At 38.5% G+C, this 21,851-nt stretch overlaps 1 protein-coding gene across 1 annotated transcript in view; it reads left to right on the top strand.

The window, feature by feature from the left end:
* Positions 1-21,851, top strand: part of si:dkey-172h23.2 (uncharacterized protein LOC393772 homolog) — a 104,547-nt gene that overhangs the window by 16,739 nt on the left and 65,957 nt on the right. The window contains 5 exon segments of the mRNA XM_068314095.1: positions 9,366-9,519; positions 12,092-12,255; positions 12,747-12,918; positions 20,095-20,278; positions 21,482-21,677. Of these exon segments, the coding sequence (XP_068170196.1) occupies positions 9,366-9,519; positions 12,092-12,255; positions 12,747-12,918; positions 20,095-20,278; positions 21,482-21,677 (870 nt within the window).

Below are 21,851 nucleotides of genomic sequence, written 5' to 3'. Positions count from 1 at the left end.
TATAACTAAAAACAACTGTGTGGCTGTGCAGGCAGGGCACTGGAGAAAGTAACACTAGGCACACAGATCAAGTTCAAACAGTTGGTACTCTCCCCACTGTCAATATTGTTTATCTGATTTTATATGTTCTCAAATAACTGGTGATATTGACTGGTGATAATCCAAAAACCTGACTGTGGTCCTATTCATTAGCTTAGAACATAGAGTATATAATTATATGTAGAAAGACACATTGAAGCATAGTTGAGTGGAACCTGTGCAATTGTCCAAACAAAAGGTGAGGAAATAATTACGACCACTGGTGTGGCACCTTTTGGAAAGAGCATGGATGCATGACAAAATAATAGGGTGTTGTTATTTTGATCATGTAAAAAGTGTGTGTGTGTGTGTGTGTGTGTGTGTGTGTGTGTGTGTGTGTGTGTGTGTGTGTGTGTGTGTGTGTGTGTGTGTTTGAGAACATGTTGTTCTTCAGAGTTGGGTTTGTCATGGAACAGGGTATACTGGTCGATTGTGAGGTTGCCTTAAACATTTTTTTTGGTCATGAGCAGTATCACAGTGGTCAGATTGGAGCTTATTATAAAACTTTAAGAATGTCTTACTAGCAGTGTTTTTGGAATAGTGAGGTTTAGTTATAGAGTAGTAATCCTGCTTTGAACCTGCTGCATTAAAGGAGCTATAAAGAAGATCAACTCTCAGGTGAGACAAGCAGAGTTTTGGATTAATATGGCAAAAACAATAATTTGCTATTCTTTTTACGAAGAGGTTAATTTCATCCTCTGCTGAAAGGTAGCATAAACACATAGAAAACCCACTATGCTCTCGGGGCATATATTAGAATGGAAGTGCAGAGTAAAGGCGTTCTAGTATCACTTTCGCATGCTGTATAAAATCAGCTTTAAATATATCTTCTGATAATACCCCCCACTGCATAAGCACAGATTTTGGAGCAGCCTCTTTTTTAATGGAAGTCTACTGGAGTAGGAGTTTTAAGTTCAAGTGAACAGGGTTGAAAGGATGTCATTCATGTCATTTTGAATCAGCAGTTTTGCAAAATATTATAACAAGTTGTTTTTTCACTTTTCCGTTAGACTTTTTTCACCTTTGTTCTGTCCATACACATTTGCCATGCATTTAATTATTCTTCTCTGCCCTCATCCACTACCAGATCACTGAAAACACACATATATGTACAAAATGAATGTATATTTAATTATAAATTAATTAAATATATTCTTCCATTTTAAAATTGAATAAGAACTACAAATACTAACAGTTATACTTTCTAATGATAATATTTGTGATGTCTGTGCAAACGGATATTTTTACAGGATTACTTCAGACTATTTCAGTGTGTCCTTTTGTCACTGTCAATGCCTTTGAAAGGAATCTTCAGGGTGGTCTATTGACCAGTACAGCCACATGAGGTGGTCCCGATGGAAGAGGTGCAGCTTGAGTCAGAGGTTCTCTCGGATTATTACGCTATTTTTGTGTCACACAAAAGGTGGCAGCCACCCTGCAAAGGTTTTTAAACAGTTTTGTAGCTGATATTCCTGGTTGTCATCATGTAGTACTAGTCGCTATCCCTAAAACAGAATCAGTTGTATGAACCTTCTTCCTTCACCAAAAGACTTCACCATATTAATAAAATAGTCAAACGTAGATCAAGCTCACTGTTTGATTACAACCAGCCTGGTTTTGTCAATGCAATTTTCAATTTTGAAATGATCTGAAATGGATCTTAATCAAGTAGAGTTTTAATGTTTTCTGTGATACATCTTTGACAAGATGTGTCTGGATTTGACTGGAAAATATGTGTGTGTGTGTGTTGAGTGTAGATGCCTGTCTGTGTGTGTCCCAAAGATAAAGTATCTAAAGATAAAGTATCAGATTCCTCAAATGAATCAGTCAGGTCTTAATGCGCCTCAAACTTCAGGACTTAAAAGTACAATTCAGACCACGACAGCACATTGTGATGAGGTGATCAACTTATAGCAATATAACTTTGTACAAAAAATTATCATCATAGAGGAAGTGAATTTGAATTTTTCAGTTATGTTCAAAGAGCCATTACTGGGTGTGGGGGGGGAAATGACTTACCGGTATGTGAAGAGGGGCACAAATGGTCCTTAATTAGGTTAAACTGCACGGATCTGGCTGACAGCACAGGTTGCTTCACAGTGCTGGTTCACTATCTGTGCAAGAACATCAAAATCCTGTCATTTCAGAATTTTGTTTTGGAAGCAAGTTAAATGGCAGTACAAACCCATAGGCATTTGCATTATTTTTCTTTTTTCTTATTGTGTTTTGGGTTTTTGTGCTTGTTTCTGTTCCCCCACCCCACAGATTTTGCAGTCTTGATTGAAATGTTCTGGTTCTGGCAGGTTCTGGCCCTGGAGTTGTATTCTGATCTTGCATGTATAATCAGGAGTGTTAAGGTTTAATGTGTTCGCCAGATAATGATTTGTGGCAGCTCTTAAAAAGTGAGTCATCTTTCAGTAACTGCAGCTGGGTTCTTCTGACTGTGAGTAAACATGCTATTTACATTCTTGGTAGTTAACTAGCAGTGTTTTCCAGAGTGCCTTCCAATTAAATAAGCAGGTAGGAGCTCATTGTTTAACAAAGGGCACAACTGCGGGCATAGAAGCAGTTATGATGGTGGAAACTCTGACTGTGAATGATATCTCAGCAAGGTCTTGATGGAATTTCTTCATATTTAGCACAAACATCTAAACTAACTCAAGGACAAACTGATTAGACTTGGCAGTCAATGGTCAAAATCATAAAAGAGAACATGTTCCTAGTCACAGCCAAACAATTCAAAATGCTTGTTATATCGATTAGGATTAACTGATGAATTTATAAATGGTCAAAGATGAGCTTCTTTGTGATGAGATATCAGTCTGTAAAATACATTTTTTGACACCATTACTCAGAAGGGGACGTTGTGAACAAAGGGTAATTTCAGATTGGAGAAAAATTTTTTTTCATACATATTCAGTCAGAATCAGTTACCTTGGTCAAGCATCTGAACGCATACATAGCCTCTCTCCTCACTATATTTCCCACCTTTCAGTATCGGACGATTCTGAGAAAACTTTCCTGAGGCATCCTGAGGTCTTTTATCATTCTCAGGGGCTGGTCTGAAGACGAAAGGGGACAGAGTCTTTGCTGTCAGGGCCTCGAAGCCCTGGAATGATGTGCCTAAGGCCTCGTTCAGTCGTTGTTCAGGGTGTGTAATGTTTGAGGTCATATACAGTAATTGCGACGGCGGCAACAACAGCAACTACGACGAACGTGTAGTTTTGTTACCTTAGCGTATTGGCAATATCACTGTCTGGTAGAGGTGGAAAACACACACTAGACATCATCAATTTCTTCTTCCGTGTTTTGCCGCTCCGTAATGCGTGCCTCTCTTCCTTCTGGAGCCTTCCTCTCATGTTGCGAATATGACGTCGCGGTCCATTGTATATGATCGAAGGGTTTGGAGCTGTTCAGACTGAAGAAGCATCTGTCCCTATCCGATATGAAACGACCTCCCGAATGTGGTTTCCGCAAAAATCCGATAGGGACTGTTCAGACTACACGCCAGATGTGCGACATCAATCTGGATGAGCTTAAAATCAGATATAGGCGACTAGTCTGAACAAGGCCCAAGGAAACCAGATTAACTGAGACAGTGAGCTTTTATAATTCCCATTTTAACACACATTTATTGGAGAGCCCTTCCTGATTTTACTTGACCTTTGCTGTCTTTCTGACGCACTTTGAAACAAGGGTTTAAAAGGTGCTCTGTAAATGAGGTGGACGATGATGATGATTATTATTTCTATTTTTATTATTATTATTTATATTATTGTTTATGAAACTCTGTTGGTGGTGGATATTTTAAATTTATTCCCTGGATTTGTTTGTCTGTTATTTTACAAATACCGCCTGAAACTTTTTTGGGGAAGAATTTTTTTAATATTGGGCACTTCTGAATGCGTTTTTGAATTTTGAATGCACTTAACCTACTTGGCAGGTTTCAATAGTTCCTTGTCCAAAAGGAAAGAACCAAATAATTTTAGGTGGGTCCAGATAAAGGGGTAATCCCAGACCCCCCCCCTCCATTTCTTTTACTATGCAAGATCTTTGAAGGCAGCATCCTTCATTCATTCTTAAAGACGAGACACTTGTAATCATCTTATCTTCAGACACTTTTTCTTCCTTTTGGGTGACGGGTTCCGCTACGGCCTATGCGGGTGAGAACAAAAGGAAATGCTGACTCTTCTGGAGCAGTTACAGCAAAATTATGGATTGATTCACATTCTAGGGGATCATGGATCTAAATACAGGTGTTGCATATAAACAGGAATGTAACCTGTGGGTAGAAGGCCTTTTTGAAAAGAACGCTCTGCCTTGGTCTTGTTATAGCTTCTTCCATGAAACTAGTCTGAGAATAAAGTAGAATCCCAAGTCTATTGTTTTACAGTTGTTAATGATGATGAGAGGGAAACATAAACACCTAAAACCTTCTATCAGGTGTCTTGATAATTATCTTTTGTGCTAAAGTGCAGCGAACTTCCACATGGTACTGCCTACAGCCATAAATCCAGGTAAGGTGTTAAAAAAAGTGTAATTTAAATGATCTAATCCACAAAAACTGGTTCGGTGAGAATTTAAAATAGTGTGTCTCACCGTTGCGGACTACAGTACAGTTGCAGGATGTGAGCTTGTCTCTTATACATAGTTAAGAGGGTTTGGCCCACAGCCTCCAGCTGTTCTTTTGATATTGCCCATTCCCCAATGAACCTCCATGATTAACAGGTCAATACCCCAGCAGGTCACTTTGTTAAGTACTTATGACCAACAGAGAGCCATAGGAAGTGGCCAACAAGCTGTTGCCACACTTGTTTAACACTGCAGGTTTGATTTTTTTCAGATAAACAGAAACACACACAGTTGTTTCTTTTTTTTAAATTTTAGATGTTGTTGCTGTTCAACTCACTGTTAATAATGTTTTGTGCCTGTGCTTTTTTGTATGTATCTATTTTCCCTGCCGTGTCCAGCAGATGTTTCTCATCTTTGTTTCTCCAACCCCCTCTGCCAACATATTTGCCTCCACAGGACTGACAGTGGTCTTATTCAGCTTCTTTCCTATTCTTGCCGTCAGTCCCTCTGTTTTTATTTAGATATTTTTAAATACGTGGATCTTTGATTAATAAGAGTTAAAAGCACACTCTTTTAAATACATTTGAAGAAATCATGTTTTTGTGGACAGATATTAAATTTAATCAAAGATCTCAATCATCTAACTCATTATCCAAATACAGCAGGTTGATGGTTATGACTGAGGTAACTTACTATGACATGAAAACTCTCGAAGGTTTTAAGGTACTCTCCATTTGGTATTGCCACTACAAATTTCACCTTAATCAAATCACTCATGCTTTATGTCTTGATCGCCTGTGCAAGTCATTTAGTTCAGTGTCACTCATTTTCCTGTTAAAACTGAAATTGTCATCCTTCGTACAGAAGATCAGTGCATTTAGTCATGTCTGTCAGAAGGTTACTGCAGGCTGTTCCCATGGCCTCTAGGCTATGTGGTCGCCTTTGAACACGTGTTCTCCTTTTGCATTGCTCTGCAGCAGGAGTGGCTTGCCAAACAGAGACCAGCCAAGCCCAAGGCTGATGGTTAGTCTCGCTGCTGTCAACCCGCTGATCCCCCCTGTATGGAAGGCCCTGAGGCTACAGCTTTACAAGCTAAAGAGGAAGCACCTTTTACCTTGACTGTTTAGCTCTTTTTGACACCAGTCTTTGCCAGTTGCCATGTCAGGCAGCTCATTTTCAACTGAGCAAGTGAAAAAAGTGCATCACTGGTTAGATTAAGTAGGATGAAATTTCCCATTATGCCTCCTTGGTGTCAACACTCTGCAGTCCCCCAGTGGAAAACAGTTAGTTATGTAGTTTTGAACAATATCCCTTTTTTTTTTTTTTTTTGCGGTGGCTACTCCTCCTCAGTCTATCCTCAGATGACACCACATCATTCCCCCAACGCTTCAGCCACAATGTCGCCATTTGTCACTTAAGAAAAAGAGCAGTTAACTATGCATGCCAGCATATTTGCATTGGAATGTCTTGCTCTTTCACAAAACAATTATCTAGAAAGCTGAAAAAACATTTATATTAAATTTCAAGTTGATTTTGTTCCTAAATTCACTCGTCTATGATTATCTACTCCTTAATTACTCCTTTATTACTATTGCTAAACAGACAGAACATACACAATTAAATTAGGATAACATTTTTTTGTAATAAGTAAAAACCCACATAGAAATAAACCTGGTTAAATAGCTAATTTTTTGTTCTGCAATTTAAACATTGATAGAAAATAAGGCTCTCAAATACATACTCGTTTTTCTAGCAGAGGGCCACTCATGTTCTATTTACACGATCTATTTACATATGAGTTGAAATTGTTATGTCTAATCTACACAAAAAATATTTTGCTAATGGATTAAAGTTAAAGTTGCCGTTTCCCTCAAAAATCAGTATTGTGCTGTGCAGGCAGCTAGGAGACAAAGAAATCAAGAAACCTTAGAGCAAAACAGTGAGAAAACATGTACGATTACAACAATGAAATGACATTAACTTTATTAATCACCTGCAGAGAAAATTATTTGACCACTCTAGTACAGTAGTTGTTAGTCACACGCATATACATATGGGGGTGCACAGTGGTGCAGTGGGCAGCGCTGTCTCCGCTCAGCAAGGCGGTACTGGATTTGAGTCCTGCTCTGTGTGGAGTTTGCATGTTCTCCCTGTGTCTGCGTGGGTTCTCTCCAGGTTCTCCAGCTTCCTCCCACTTCCAAAAAACATGTGCTTCAAGTTAACTAATCATAATAAACACATTTCCTGTAGGTGTGAGTGAGTGTGTGTGTGCGTGGTTGTCTGTGTCTATGTGTGGCTCTGCGGTGCACTGGCGTCGCGCCCAGAGTTTCCCCCACCTCGGGCCTTTAGTCAACTGGGATAGGCTTCAGCTCCCTGCAACCTGTCCAAGCGGATAAAGTGGCTAAAGAGAATGAATGAATATACATATGGGTACAGGCCCTTAACACACATACACAAGGGGCCTGTCATTGACATGCGGTCGGGGGAGAAAAAAAATAAAAATGGGAGAAATAAATTAAATGGTTATATTTATCCAGTGATGTGTATTAATAAAGTTATTTTCCATTTAACGTCACTATTTTTAGATAATTTTACTCAAGGTTGCTGAATTTTTAAATTTACCTCTGAAATACTGAGAAGAGACCTGCTGTGAGGCACCAGCCAGTCAAGCCTCATCATGGATTGTGCAATGACTTGGCTGGCTCTACTTGCACTTGCACACAGTGAGACTGTAATGCTATCTCTCTATATGTTGCGATTAAAATGTTCAAACACGTTTGCTATATGAAATACATTTCCATTGTTTAGCTAATGTATATAATGTACAGTGTTTTTTGTCAACAACTGTATGTGTGTAACTCCTTTCTTGAGTTGAGCAGTCGTGGGAAAAGGCACAAAGTGAGGCACACAGTTTCCTGCCTCATGGTAGGGGGCGCTGGTGATCATATGGATTTGGCCGAGGATTATTCTTCCTTGGTTGCAGAAGAAGTGACAGCAAACTACAATTTATAGTCAGCGAGTCAAGTGCAGCGATTTATTTGTTTTCCGCTCGCCTTGCCTTACTAAAAAAAATGGAGGATTACATATCTCAACTCAAACTTTTTCGATGCTTTTGTTCAGAAGGAGCTGCGCATGGACTTCATTTATAATTAAACGTAACATATAAAAAAACATGTAGATAACAGCATAATGTTTTTTTTAAATCAAATGTGCTTATTTGTGTGTTACGGTGTTTATGTGTAAATAATTCTGTTCTGAGACTTTAAACATAAACCGCTCACTGTGGCTAATTAAATGGCAAGTTAGCTACACTGTAGGTTCATATGTTTGTAAATCTGATTATGATAAAATCAGCGCCTCACCAGGCATGAACTTCACTGCACGTCACTGGGGCCTGTAAGCATGCAAATAATTGGGAGGTAGAACGGTAGGCTGCTCCATCGTGGTGTGCCCATTGATCGACTTGTAAGAGGATGCTGCCTTGCTCAAGGGCACCTCGGCAGTGCTCAGAAGGTGATCTGGCACCTCCCACTGCTAGTTCACACTCCAAATGTTTTGGCCCACACAGTTCTTGAATCAGCCATCCTCCGTCTCCAACCCAAGACATAGCGGACTGAACTACTGCCACCCACATTATTTGATTTTAACAAAATTGAAGCTCTTCAGGTGTTTCAGCAATACAAAATGATATGCTGCTGAACTGCAGAGAAATTCTACGGGGGTTAAGGCACAAAAAGCTGATAAAAGTATTACCTTTTAGTCGAGTTACCTCTTTTTCTAAAACTGTTGTGCCATCTTCTCATTTTGTGCAGCCCGAATCTGATGGAGCTCATGCACCGATGTGCCATTAAATCAAGCTGCTCCTCTGTAGTTGAGGTCTGCCTGCTGTCTACTGTCTCTGTTTGCTAATGATGTGACGTGTAGCATTTCAACATCAATAAATCATTCACATATTAACTCAGAGGGATTAGTGTAATTGTTGTTAACAAATGTGGTGCAGTGAAGACTTGTAGACTCCACACCAAGGATTACTCTGGGGTCCTGTTTGATATTCAGATAATCAATCTGTTTGATTGATTAGACTAGGTCTAGTCATAGTTCATTGATGAGATGTGATTGGACACCTTCTTCCCTCTTCTGATTATTTATGACTTTATCAACAGGAGATTTAAACAACCACATTTTCACTCAGCTAGAGAAGAAGAGTTAGATGATAAGAAGTGCTCAGGTTGTCAATCTATAGTTTAATTGTTGGTATTGTTTGGTGTTAATGTATGCATACCTGCACATATATTATGCAGGCTGTGTTTAACCATGTCAGGGATGCATTCAAAGCATAAGTAGATAAGCATAAGTGTCTCTTAGGAGAAAATGTTAATCACTACACAATGCATCCATATATCTCTTCATCCACGCACCTACTTTTTTATTTGGAACTATTTTCTTCACTTTGAATCCCCAACATGCACGTAGACATCAACTGTGAACAAAGAAATGTGCCATCAGAAAACTAACTTACATATGCACTTTTTTATTAGACTTTATTCCTGTGATGCCATTATAACTGCAGGGGTTCAAATTTTCATCAGCTGCATATTGAGAGAAATGTAGCGCATCACAGCAGACAGATTTACTACATTCAGTCTTTTTTTCCCCACTTTTTTTTCATGGTGAAATTTATTCAAGCTTTCTGTAATTGCCTTTTGTCCCTACAGGGGCAGTGTGTTATCACGGTGCAGCTTGCCGATGAAGAACGTGTTGTGGCGGAGGAGGGCGTTGACTATTTCCTGCTGTTTGCTGGCAGCACACAGAGGCACCTTACCAGCACCCTAAGGAGAAATCATGACATCTTGTATGCACTGTGTCCTGGTAAGCCAACCTGCCCACTGATACCTCACGGCTTCCCTCTGCTCTGTAATGGACCTGTGGGCATTCAGCTCCACCTTCACTTTTTAGTATACGACAAATGTTTTTAACAATTCTAAAACAAAATATCAGGTAAAAAAAATAAAAAACTGGTAAACTTTCAAAGGCTAATGCGGTTCTTTTAAAATTGTGTTGTAGAACAGGAGTTAAGTACAATAATCCATAATTACTAAGAGTAAAAAACAGTCACAAAGCTTATTTATTTAGATAATTTATATATTTATTGTTCGAAAGCCTGCCAAACTGCCAAACCTTTTCATTACTGTAATTTATGAAGGTTTGATAGATTTATTATGTCCTCACAACACACAAAAACTATGAGACAAACAGCAGGTCTTTCAAGGATGGAAAAAAAGTCAAAAATGATTAATCTACCACTGTACGTTTGCCCATTTTTAAAGTAATTGGGAGGGAGAAATCTGGCTTATTCATCACTTCTCTCTAAATGGAGTATATTTAGCCAATGCTAAAGTCTGAGCTGGTACCTGTGAGTTGAATGAGTGCCAATGAGTAGCACAGAAATTGGTGGTCAAAGATCACTTTTCACAGAAGATGGGTTGTGAAGTTACAGATATGATGAGTGATGATTGAAGTCATGAGGAAAATATGAACTGAATGGACAATAATAGATGTTGCTGATGTCACCGTGTTCCTCAAGAGTTCTAGACAGGAAAAAAGAAGGTGGAACATATTAAAGTGCATTATCTTGTTAAGAGCTTGGCTGAATTACAGTCTCTCTTGGGGGTGTTATATGGTCAGAGGAGATGTCACTCTCTACTAACTGATTAGCTCTGCTTTACTGCTCCTTCCAATCAGAACAGAACAGCGAAGCCCTGGTCCTCTGACGAAGGTCTCAGATGGCTTGGGAAAATGGCAGATACACTAAATCATGGTTTGACTCGGATTGTGGTGTCCTTTAGTATAGATGAATTGCACCAGATTTTTTGCAGATATATTTTCCAACTCATTTCAGCATGCTGTTGATAACAATAATATTTTCTACGATTTGTTTCCCATGTAATTGCAGAGATAAGGTTTCTCCTGTATTGAAATTAACAGACTATTATTTCCGCTCTTATCCCGATGGCCCACCAGCAGATACAGAAATTTATTGCTTTTCTTAATGTACACATTTGCTGAGCCATAATAGAAAGGTTCCTCATCAATGGTTCCTCTGCATATTAATCTTTTTTTATGTTATTTCTGTCAAGTCAACAGAAATGATAATTTAAGGTTGTTGCCAATATTGCCAATATGTTACATAACTGATTTAAATGATATGTTGAATCCTTGAGTAAGGCAGATGAACCTTGATGTTTAAATGGAGCTACCAACAGATCAGATGACTGTTTGTTGCAACAAATTACACTGACACAGAGGAAATGAAAGATGTTGTTTTTCCAGATAGAGAGGGAGCTCCTGTTTATTTCGTTGAGAGACTAAAATGATGAGTCTTGAATCTAAGTCGCATGACTTGGCATTAGGAGTATAAATTGATGTTGAAGACTATAATATCCTGTAAAATAGAAGCAGAGATGTCAGGGCTACAGGCATTAACAGTGCAGCCGTGCAGAGCTTTCTGACCCTGCTGTGTTTTGACATTGGCCAGTTGTCTTTGTTGGTCATTACTTTTGCTATTGCAAAGTCATTTGCATTAATTTTATTTGTTTATTTGCAGACAGCTAAAGTTTGATTTGTGTTGAATAAATAGTAATGAGTGGGACTGAAATATGTCATAATAAATACAAATCATTTTTACTGATATTAATTACCTACAATACGGGGTATGTCACTGGGTTCTTTGTGTCTTTTGTCTTTTTTGCTGCATTACACTTCAAAAAACAGAGTTATAAAGATTTAACTCATAATACTGAATGAAGCCAAGAAAACTCATGGTTGGCTCCCTTTTTACAGACTTGTTTATTTGTCCACTCCAAAATTTAATTATCTTTTCCATGGCAGATCCCCTGATGTCGCACTTTTTTCTCAGGATTCTTTGTGATATGTCAGGTAGATTGTGTGTAATTGACAAAAACAGTCTAAAATGCCTAATCTGGTAATACGTAAGGCTGTGAAAATATTATAAATATTAAAATTATATATTCAAAATATTATAAAAGTATAAATATTTTGTATCCGTCCCTTAAATTGTATCCAAAAATAATAATGTAAAAAAAAAAACAGGTAATTCCTTAGTGCATGATCAACCCCTGCAATAAGTCTAATCAAAAGCCATCTTTAGTTTATGTTTAATAGGCATTGATAAAGGGAGGATGAGCCAAAAAAAAGTTGACTGGATAAATATTCCAAGATTTACAGATGTTAGTGTGACATACTCTAGCCAATATGTGTGCCCAACACAAATTTCAGTCATATACGCAGACAAGCCAGTGAGTACGATGATGATGATACATACATAGTTACTGTATTTTTTTTGTTATTGTAAAACCGCGGTATATTACATTATTGCCCCTCTCTGCTCTCCCTCTGTGTCTCTCCTTGTGTTGTCTTGTAGCTCATGACTGCTGTGAGGTGGTGTTAGTCACCTTGTGCTCAGTCAGCCGAGGTGGCCTCGAGGCCTCCCAGGACCGAACCCTCTGTCTGGGTCATGTGGCTCCATTGGCTGAGCATCGATTCAGCTTTGTTCAGGATTTGGCCTTTGACATGGCCCAGTTCTTGGTACGCAACAGACTCAGACATTTTCATACGCAAACATCACACCAATCATAAAACTAAGGTTTGTCACAGAAAAGGAGGAACACTGACAGCAGGCCAGAAGTACTGTATTGTTATTGTTTCCTGTCCGGTCAGCCGTGATCTCTCCTGTTCATCACTACTAGTTCAGCTTATTTTTTTATCACAATTTATCATCCTATAGAAGTTTAATTTAAAAGTGCTATTCCAGGAAAGAGGACAACATAATGTAGCTGTTTTAAGCACTTAAAGATTTTAATAGATTTTTTAAAAAACTTTTTATAGACTGAATATGATGACTGAATTTATCCACCCAGCACAGGCACAAATTGAATCTAGTATAGCATATTTGTCTTCCTTCACGTATACCCTAAGTTTTAAATATTTGGTTTACACTCTTATGCTGAGCCTCTCAAAGTGGCAAAACCTTGGCTCCTCTTGTAAAAACTCCTTTTTTCCGACTTTCCTCCACTCAGGTAAGCACAGCTGGTCGAACCGATGGCCTGGATGGGGCTCTGCTGCTCGATGAGTGTCAGATCCCTGTGCAGGAGTGTGAACGCCTGGATGAGAGCCTGGCACTTGCCCTTCACCACCTTGTGCTGCCACCAGGATGGAGCCTACTGGGGAGAAAGCTAAGCAACAGTACTGGTGAGACTGCAGACCAGTGAAATGGTTTCTAGCTTGTAATATCCTCCCATGATTAAATATTCAAGAATCAGACAGGGTGTCTATAATCCAGACACACATCTTAGGTTTATGCATTGTAATGATTTGTGTGGCACCTGTGCTTGTGTGTCTGTCTTATCTCTCACAGTGTTGGCCATGTCATTTAAACCCAAGAGATAAATCTCTTTTAGCATAATGCTGTGTGGAGGTTGCAACTGATTTCCAACTCTATAGACAAATCTGACAGTTGATTTATGTGACACGTCCTCAAGTGCCACCATCACTACTCATGATGGTGGCAGAGAGGAACTGAACACATTTTATACTGACATTTGGGTTAATCACAGTCAGCAGACACACCTTCTGACAGATGGAGGTTGTTCGTGTGAATGTGGAAGTTCCACAGTCTCAAAGCACCAATCCATAATACTTCACGACATAGATGTTAGAAAACATTACAACCCCGTCAAAAAAAAGTTGTGAAATTCTGTAAAGTGTCACTGAAATGGGATGCGATTAGCAAATCTTTTTTGACCTGAATTGAATTGAACTCAGATGAAAGTTATTTGACATTTGAAACTGATGAACTTCCCTGTTTGAAAAACGTTGAACTAGATCTGAACTTGATGCCTGCAACATTTTGCTAAAAGGTTGAGACAGGGACATTGACAAAGTACACAATGTTGATGACTTGTGAAATCGTTTGAAATGCAGACCCATCAGTTCACAGGGCAGTTTTTCGCTCTACCTCTGTCTGTCTTAGATGAGCTGGCTCCAAGAGAAGTCATACCTCTATGATATTAATGTATGACTTTAATGAACTTATATTTTAGAAGAACAGTGGTTTTTATCAGTTATCATCCCAGCTCAGTTAGAATAGGTGTCACACTGACTTTGTCTTACCTTCACAACATGGATGATTAAGTGCTGTGTGGAGAAAGTTAGGCTACTGAAACGGACTAAAATTACTTGATAACGTATAATAAAAACAATAAAACTTCATGATTTGTTGATTGTAATATCTGAGATGACTGTTTATCCATTCTGTGTCAGCAAGCTGCTCTATTGAAAAATGAGGATTTAATAGAGGTTTATGAAAAAAAACCCCATTGATTTCATTGGATGACACTTTTTGCTCCAGTATTTTTAACCCCAAAGTCTTAGTTTGTTGTTGGAGCATAGCCCAGACTGTTAATTACATTTCCAACACTGAAGCAGACTGGTTTCTAAGCAAATGTGCTTCAAATTGACATCTTCCAAACACATTGCACTTTTAGAGGTAGGTTTAGAAGTGAGATGTCTCTGTGGCTATGGTGGCCTTTCTCCTTCCACCTACAACCTATAATTAGCTCATAGCAAACTTTTCCACTGTAGGGTTGACTTTTACTTATTCAAGCAACATGAATCATTCAAAATGCAGGGCACATAAGTAGGAGTTTCTCCCAGTATTAAATTACCTCTACAGAATGTTTGCAACAGGATATGAAGGCTTCATCTATCCTTATTTTCTGTTAATTTATTGAACAATACTGAATTATGTCAATGTATCACCAAAGGTCAAAGGCTTAATTTTCCTAATTGAGTGAAATCTTAATTTGCATGTAAAGGATTTATAGCTGCATTTGTTGCGGTGTTCTTGAATAACATTTATACTAGTTCCACTGGTGAACCAGGATATAATTGATGTTCGCTCATTCAGTTTTGCTAGTTTCAACTAAACCAAAACAGACTTTGGAAACTGTCTTGTTTTGGTTCATTTAACTCACTGTGTGCTGAAGAGGAAATCATGATGGTCTCCTCATGTTAAAAAGAGCCACCTCGATTATTCTTATTGAAGCATTATGAAAATGTAAATTGATCGAACATTAGTTCAATATTTGTTGAGAGAGAGAGAGAGAGGAGAGAGAGAGAGAGAGAGAGAGAGAGAGAGAGAGAGAGAGAGAGAGAGAGAGAGAGAGAGAGAGAGAGAGAGAGAGAGCGAGAGAGCGAGAGAGCGAGAGAGAGAGACTCTAAATTAACATGTGTCATGCAGTGTTTATATTGAAGGGAATGCAGAGTAAGTGTAGATGTAACTTTGTAAGCCTGTGTTATCATTGCTTTTTTCAGTTTATTTTAACTACACTGCAGACTGCATCATGACAGCTGACTCTAATAAACAACTCCAACACAAGATTAAATATGAAATGACAAAGAGGAAGAAGAAGGGGGGCATGTTATGTGTCTTATTTATATTAGATATGATAATCATGCTATGGGTTGCTATCCTCTTTTTCTCCTTCCATGCCAGACTATTTCTAAATGGGGTCTTTGGGACTGGGGCATCTTACAGATTTTGTTTTTAAGCTGTTTTTTTAAGAAGATCAGCTACATTTCAGTTGCAGCAATGTGACCAAAAACCCCCCCTGACAGCTGTTTAAATGCACGCAAGAACAAAACAGTTACACATACTGTGCTTTAGGCTAGACTATTGCTAACACACATCTCCTTAGAAATATAACTAGAAGTCAAGACTACAGCTGTGATGCAGATGCAAAGTAGAGAGGAGATTAACTTAAATACATTGAAGAAAGGCTCAGTTATTCCCTCACTAGAGAACCATTTGTATTGTAAACCTCTGCTTGATGTGAACCCTATTCTCTGCGTCATAGTGACAAAATGTTAAATACAGAATAATACAACAGCTGATCAATATCAAGTAATGAGACGGCGTGATGTAAATGTACAAAATCGAACTTAGCATCGATAGCTAAATAAATAAACTTTTCTGTTGTCAGTGACCTTGAACAATACTTGGTATTTTGTTTTTTTTACAAATGAATGAATTATAGATTATACATATATTCGTCATATGTATTAGGCAATGTGGTGTGCTGTTGGCTGCTTACATATAGAGAAAACAGAACCAACCTGTATATGGGCATTCATATGGCTGGCTTTAATGTTGTTAAACGGAGTCTGTGTGCTGTAGCTCCGCCAAACTGCAGGTTTGGTTGTGAGAAATATATCTGTGCAAGCAAACCTCCATGTTTCTGAAAGTGCCAGTGTTCTACAGCCATTGACTGTGAGAATTTTTATCACTTAAACTCAAATGAGCTGATGGTGAGGATGATAAAGTCTACATGGTAATCGCTCAGTATGAAGCAACACAAACAAGACTTTTGGGAGAACTTTTAGCACAGCCCCTGCCTATGGCTATTGTTAACATAATACCTAACCATTTAATTTAGGCTTGGTTATTAGACCAAAATAGGACCTCTGAATAAAATGAAGACTCAGTAAGTATGGAGGTGAAATTGAAAGTCCAGACACTCTTCATAATGTTTTATTCATTATTGGTTGGAAGCCTGAAAAGGAAAGTCATCACATCAGATTTGCGGTAATGACTTCCCTTCTGATTAGATCAAATCTGTTTGTTAGTGTTGCAAAGAGTGTAACAACTTTTTGGATGCATGCACGTATGCACACACTAACACACACTCTCACACACACTTCTTCAAATAAGCAGTTGTCATGTTGTGGATTTCGAAGGTGCTTCCTGCTGTGGTGAGTGATGTGTGCTCTAATAAGCTCTGCTTCAAAATGTGTCACTGCTTCAATACAAGACATTCAGAATAGAATAACTGTGTGACGGCAGGAGGACTGCTGCTGTTCTCCATTTATCAGATTTGCTGGATGATGGATAGCAGCAGACTATGGGTGGAGGTATTGGTATTTTATCTCAGTCATCCTTTGCGCCGTAGACAAGCAGTTGTCCCCGATCTCGCCACAGCCAGACACATATTGAACTTGTAAGAAAAATCAACCTGGAACTGTGCACAAGTTAAAACACCTCATTTTGCGCTGGTGTTGAGTAGCTCAATCATCGTCAATCTAACGGTAGCCCTGCTTTGCTAATCAGAATCATTTACTATCCAGTTATTTGCTCAATGATCTGCAGCAGTAACGAATATAAGTGTAAAGGACATACATGTAAATATTGTGGTCAGTGTGTGTGAATTTTAAATATATTGTATTTTCTTCTGGGTGTCTTGTGTGTACCAAAATTGAATGGTAGTCACTTTAATATTTTCAGGCTGTTTTAGTTTGAACTAGAGTAACTGTCAAACAGACCAGCTGGTCCTTCCATCCATAAAGCGATTGCTCTTGCACAGTTGAAACCAATCAGATCTAGTGCTTTAGGCTTTATGATATAATATCGAAATGATAAACAAATTCATTGATAACGGAAGTAAGTTAAGAGCTTCAAGAAGAAAACAAATAACCGTGCATCTCGTTGCCCAAGTGCAGGTACTCAGGAAGTACCATGCAGCAAGTAGTAACATCTAACTGGCCGACCTTCTCTCATGCCAAAGAACAAAAATGTCGGGGCGGCAGCCACTTTTGAGGAACCACCACCAAGTCCAAAATTTCCTGCTTCTTTTAGCACCTGTCATTGCAGTCTCGTCCAACTCAGCCAAGCGGAGTAAATATTGCCAGTTAGGTTGGAATTCATCAGGGCATGGTGATCAATGGAATGAAGCCTCCCATCAGCAGACAAAACCAGTACTTTAAAACAGCATGCTTTATATTGGTTTACAAGCTTTATATCGCTTCACCCGGTACAGTTAAACGTCTTATGATAAATCACAGTCAGGTTGCAACACAGAACTGCTTGTCTGTGCCAAACCGACAGACCATGTATTTCCTCTGTTTGCCCAGAAAAATGTCTGATTTGATGAAGAAAACGTCTATTCACAGTCAGTGACAAATGAAAGCTGAAGAATAAAACACAATCTGTCTCAGAATGGTGAAGAAACAATCTGTCCTGAGAATCCATACTCAGCAACAGTACAGACATTTTATCTTTCCCATACCTGTGGTTTCTGTTATAAATATACACAGACCAGCTGGTCTGATAAACCTGAGCATTCAGTTTATTTACTCTGCATGAAAAGGCACCTGAATGTAGAGTTGGACATTTTTCACATCAACACCATCATAAACCATTTTTAACCCATCAAGCTTTTTCTTGTTTCTCTCCAATTGCCTCAGTGCTTCACTTTTTATTACATTTATTTTTGAACCAGTTTTAAAGTGGCAATAATTTAACCAGTTCACGGACAGTATAAGCTACAGTTATAATCAATAAAATAATACATGGTTAACTGTACAGTCCAAAATGCTTTACTAATATTTCCCACTGAAAATGGAGAATAGTGTAATTGCATAGATTAAACTTGTGATTTGAATATGTCTTCAATAACTAACACTCTGACTGTAATACAATATGGACTCTTTCAAGTGTGGGTGTCCATTATCTACTTAATTGTCTTTGTGGATGTGTAAAGAGGATGATTTTGTTGGTCAATGGTGTTGTTAAATTTTCTACTGATGTAGTATGGAACCAGTAACGTACTGAAATCAAAAATGGGAGTCAGGCGCACTTGTAATTGCACACCTCTTTTCCAATCCAAAAAAAGTTAGAACAAAGTCTACAATAAACATAAATAAAAACAGAATGTATTCATGTGTGTGAGTTGCAAGTGTTCCAATCCAGAAATTTCCTTTATGCTATTGTGTTTTCATTCATCGCCCCATCGTTTCTTGTGAGCAAATAAAGCTTCTGATGATTCCTCTCTCTCTTAACACGCCACAATACCATCACCTGTTTACTTGTGGGATGTTCCAACCAGATGTTTTTGAGCAGTCCACAACTTGCCAAGCCATTTTGCTGCTCCTGTCCCAACTTGTTTGATACCTGTTACTGGCTATCTGTGCTGTTTTCAATGAGGCTACAAAAATTAAAAAAAAAACAAAAAACCTTTATTTGTGCCCAAGGGACAATGGAAAGCACATAAAGCAGGATTGTTGTAACAGTGTAAACGTACAGTGTAAACATAAACATTATAAACATAATAATATAATAAATAATAAACATAAACACTAATTAAATAACAAAATAAATATATTGTTTAGGTTAAATAATTATTCCAAAAACCTAGTTAGTTCAAAACCTAGTTAGTTTAGAACCTTATTTATACAAAACCTAGTGGGTTAGTTGGTTAAAAACTAAGTTAGTTAAAAACCTAGTTAGTTAGTTAGTTCAAAACTTAGTTTAAAAACCTAGTTACTTATTTCAAATACTACTTAGTCTAAAACCTACTTAGTTGGAAAATTTGTTCCAAACCTAATTAGTTTAGAGCCTAGTTTCCTTAAAACTTAGTGGGTTAGATAGTTCAAAAACTAGTTAATTAAAAACCTAGTTAGTTCAAAACCTAGTTAGTTAGTTCAAAAACTAGTTAGTTTAAAACCTAGTTTCTTAGTTAGTTAGTAAGTTAGTTAGTTAGTTAGTTAGTTAGTTAAAAAACTACTTAGTTTAAAACCTAGTTCGTTAACATGATGAACAGGCTGTTAATTAGTTAATTAAAATGATGTTAGACTAGTCACATGTAGTTTGTAGTCACATGTATTCCTTTTATTTCCATTTCAGTTTTATTGTGTAAAATCTTATTTTGGAATACAAGCAGTGTATAATGGAACACAGTTTAACAAAGTTCACATAGTCTGTAATTCTGTGCATGGCAAAAGTCACTTCAAGTTGACATGTCGACCTGAATCCAAAAGAATTACAGAACAGTTAGAAAAATGTTTTGAGCCACTGTTGAAGACCAATGCAAAAGTAAGCATTACTTTTTATCAGACTATGAATGTGTGAAGGTCTGTTTTTTATTGGGTCACTATGACTCCTGTGCTGGCTTCATTAGACAGCTCTGTGGTGTTGCCAAGCTGCCACAAGTAATGGTATGTTCACTATTCCTCCACAAATTGGTGTCCTGTAATACTGCCGTCCTCTGGGTGGCAGCGGATCAGGAGGTAGAGTGTTTATCCACACATCAGCTGTCCAATCCCACTGTCTTCTCACTGAGATACTGACACTGCAAGACAGTGAGCCCCAATTTACTCCCAATGGTTGTCCATTGGTGTTTGAGTGATTGTGTGGATGTGTGCAGGTGGATACTTACCTTGTAACCTCTGTCACCACTCTATGGATGCATTTGAGGTGCTAAACTGACTTATGTGGTAAAGCACTATAAGTCCTAGAATTATAAATCTATGTTCATTTCCTGTTTCTATCTTTATTTGTTTGATTATTTTTATTGTCCACTGTCGTTTCCTCAGATCTGAATCCTCAGGAGACTCTACTGCATTTCTCAGCACGGCGAGGTCTCTTTCGGGTTACAAACTTTCTACTGAGGCAGTCTGGAGCGAGAAATGCGCTGAGATTGGCCAATAGAGAAGGCCACACCCCTTCTACAATTGCAGCGCTGCGGGGACACAAACGACTTCAAGAGCTCCTCACAAAGTAAGCAAGGGCATGTCTTCCAACAACAGTTAGTGGGTGTTTGTGCACGTAGTTGTAGAGTCTCTTTTATTTTGATCAGTGATTACAAAAGAAAATAAATTCATATATTTCTCTCTTCTATTCTTGGTGTGTCATAGGGCATGTGGTTTTTCGTGGGCCTTTAGGGCAGCGTTATTTGCATGTTGTCTTGATTGATCAATATTATCCAAGAAACATTGCTACAAGCCACACAACCTGAGCATTTTCAGCTGCCGCAGCATACTTGGGTATGGACTGAGATGTTGTGGGCTACCAGAATTGTTCTGAAAGTATCCAGAGAGATGGGAAACTATTTGCAACACCAAAGCCTTGGTTACAACTTCTGTGTCTACTGACTTGACAAAACTTCACCAACATAAATCCACACTCAGGTCTCTGCAGAGTTTGATGGAAAGGGATAGATGTGTTCTGTTGTCAGTTGTTAGGTATTAATCCTTTCCCATCAGACTGTAGAAAATACAGTCTAAGATATGACTTACATTGGAAATTGACCTTTTTCTGCCTTATAAACACTTACAATGGTTTTCAAGTAACTATTAATGAAAAAACCACAAGCTGAAAGACAACTACCACTCATTGATCCTATTTATTACTAAGAAAGCTTTTGAGTATCTTTATGGCTCCCTCTTTATGAGTTGTAATTACATTTTCCTCATGAAAAGTGAAATCACTTGTAGCCTGGTTGGTGACATCACCGTCAGGCATCACAGTTAAAACAGTCCACCCAGGATTAAAACAAACAGATGTGCCTGAGTGGGAGGCGTCTCTTCTTTACAGCACTATCTTTAAGAACATAAAAAAAAACACTACACATACCTTACCATCAACACTTACAGCAAGGAGAGTCAGGTTTTCTCAGGAAGCTTATCAATAGGATTTTACCACTCCAAAAGGAACCTGTCCCACAATGTCGGGAACGCTTTAACTTTTACAAGCTGCTTTTTTCACTTGACACAATCACAATAAGCTGCTTGATTAACTAAGATGTCAAAAAAGACCAACAACCACAGCATTACCCACTGGTGAGAAAGAGAAAGAGAACTATGCATGGATTATTAGGAGGAGTGGAGCTCAGCTGACATCACCCTCTCTTGAATGTAGTTCGGTAGTGTCTTATTGCTCGACAGCAATGTTTGGATGATCTTAGTATTCATTTCGTGGCAGGGCTGAAACAGACGCAGAGACTGACCAAAGCACTGAGGCTGCCCAACTGGTCTCCACGGATGCCCGGGTAGTTTGCCACCTCCCTAGGCTAAACACACACACTCTGACGGTGAGCTTCTATCCCATTCACGTCGTTCCCACCCTGCAGAAGAGTGTGGAGCAGCTGCTGCACTTGATATGCCATCTCCACGCCAAGGTGAGTCACACGACCCTGCCCTTCTACCACAGTACTGCTTATATTAGTTCCAGAACAAGTACTGCTGTTGCACATTGTTGAGAATTGTTTGTCTTTTCATTGCCCTTATGTCTTTAACCTTCAAACTTAGTTTGTTCAACCACTGTAACACCTTAAACAATCACAGAGTTGGTG

Source organism: Antennarius striatus, chromosome 1 (genome assembly GCF_040054535.1).
Source record: "Antennarius striatus isolate MH-2024 chromosome 1, ASM4005453v1, whole genome shotgun sequence".
In the NCBI taxonomy this organism is placed as follows: Eukaryota; Metazoa; Chordata; class Actinopteri; order Lophiiformes; family Antennariidae; genus Antennarius; species Antennarius striatus.
This window is presented reverse-complemented; position numbering and strand designations above follow the sequence as displayed.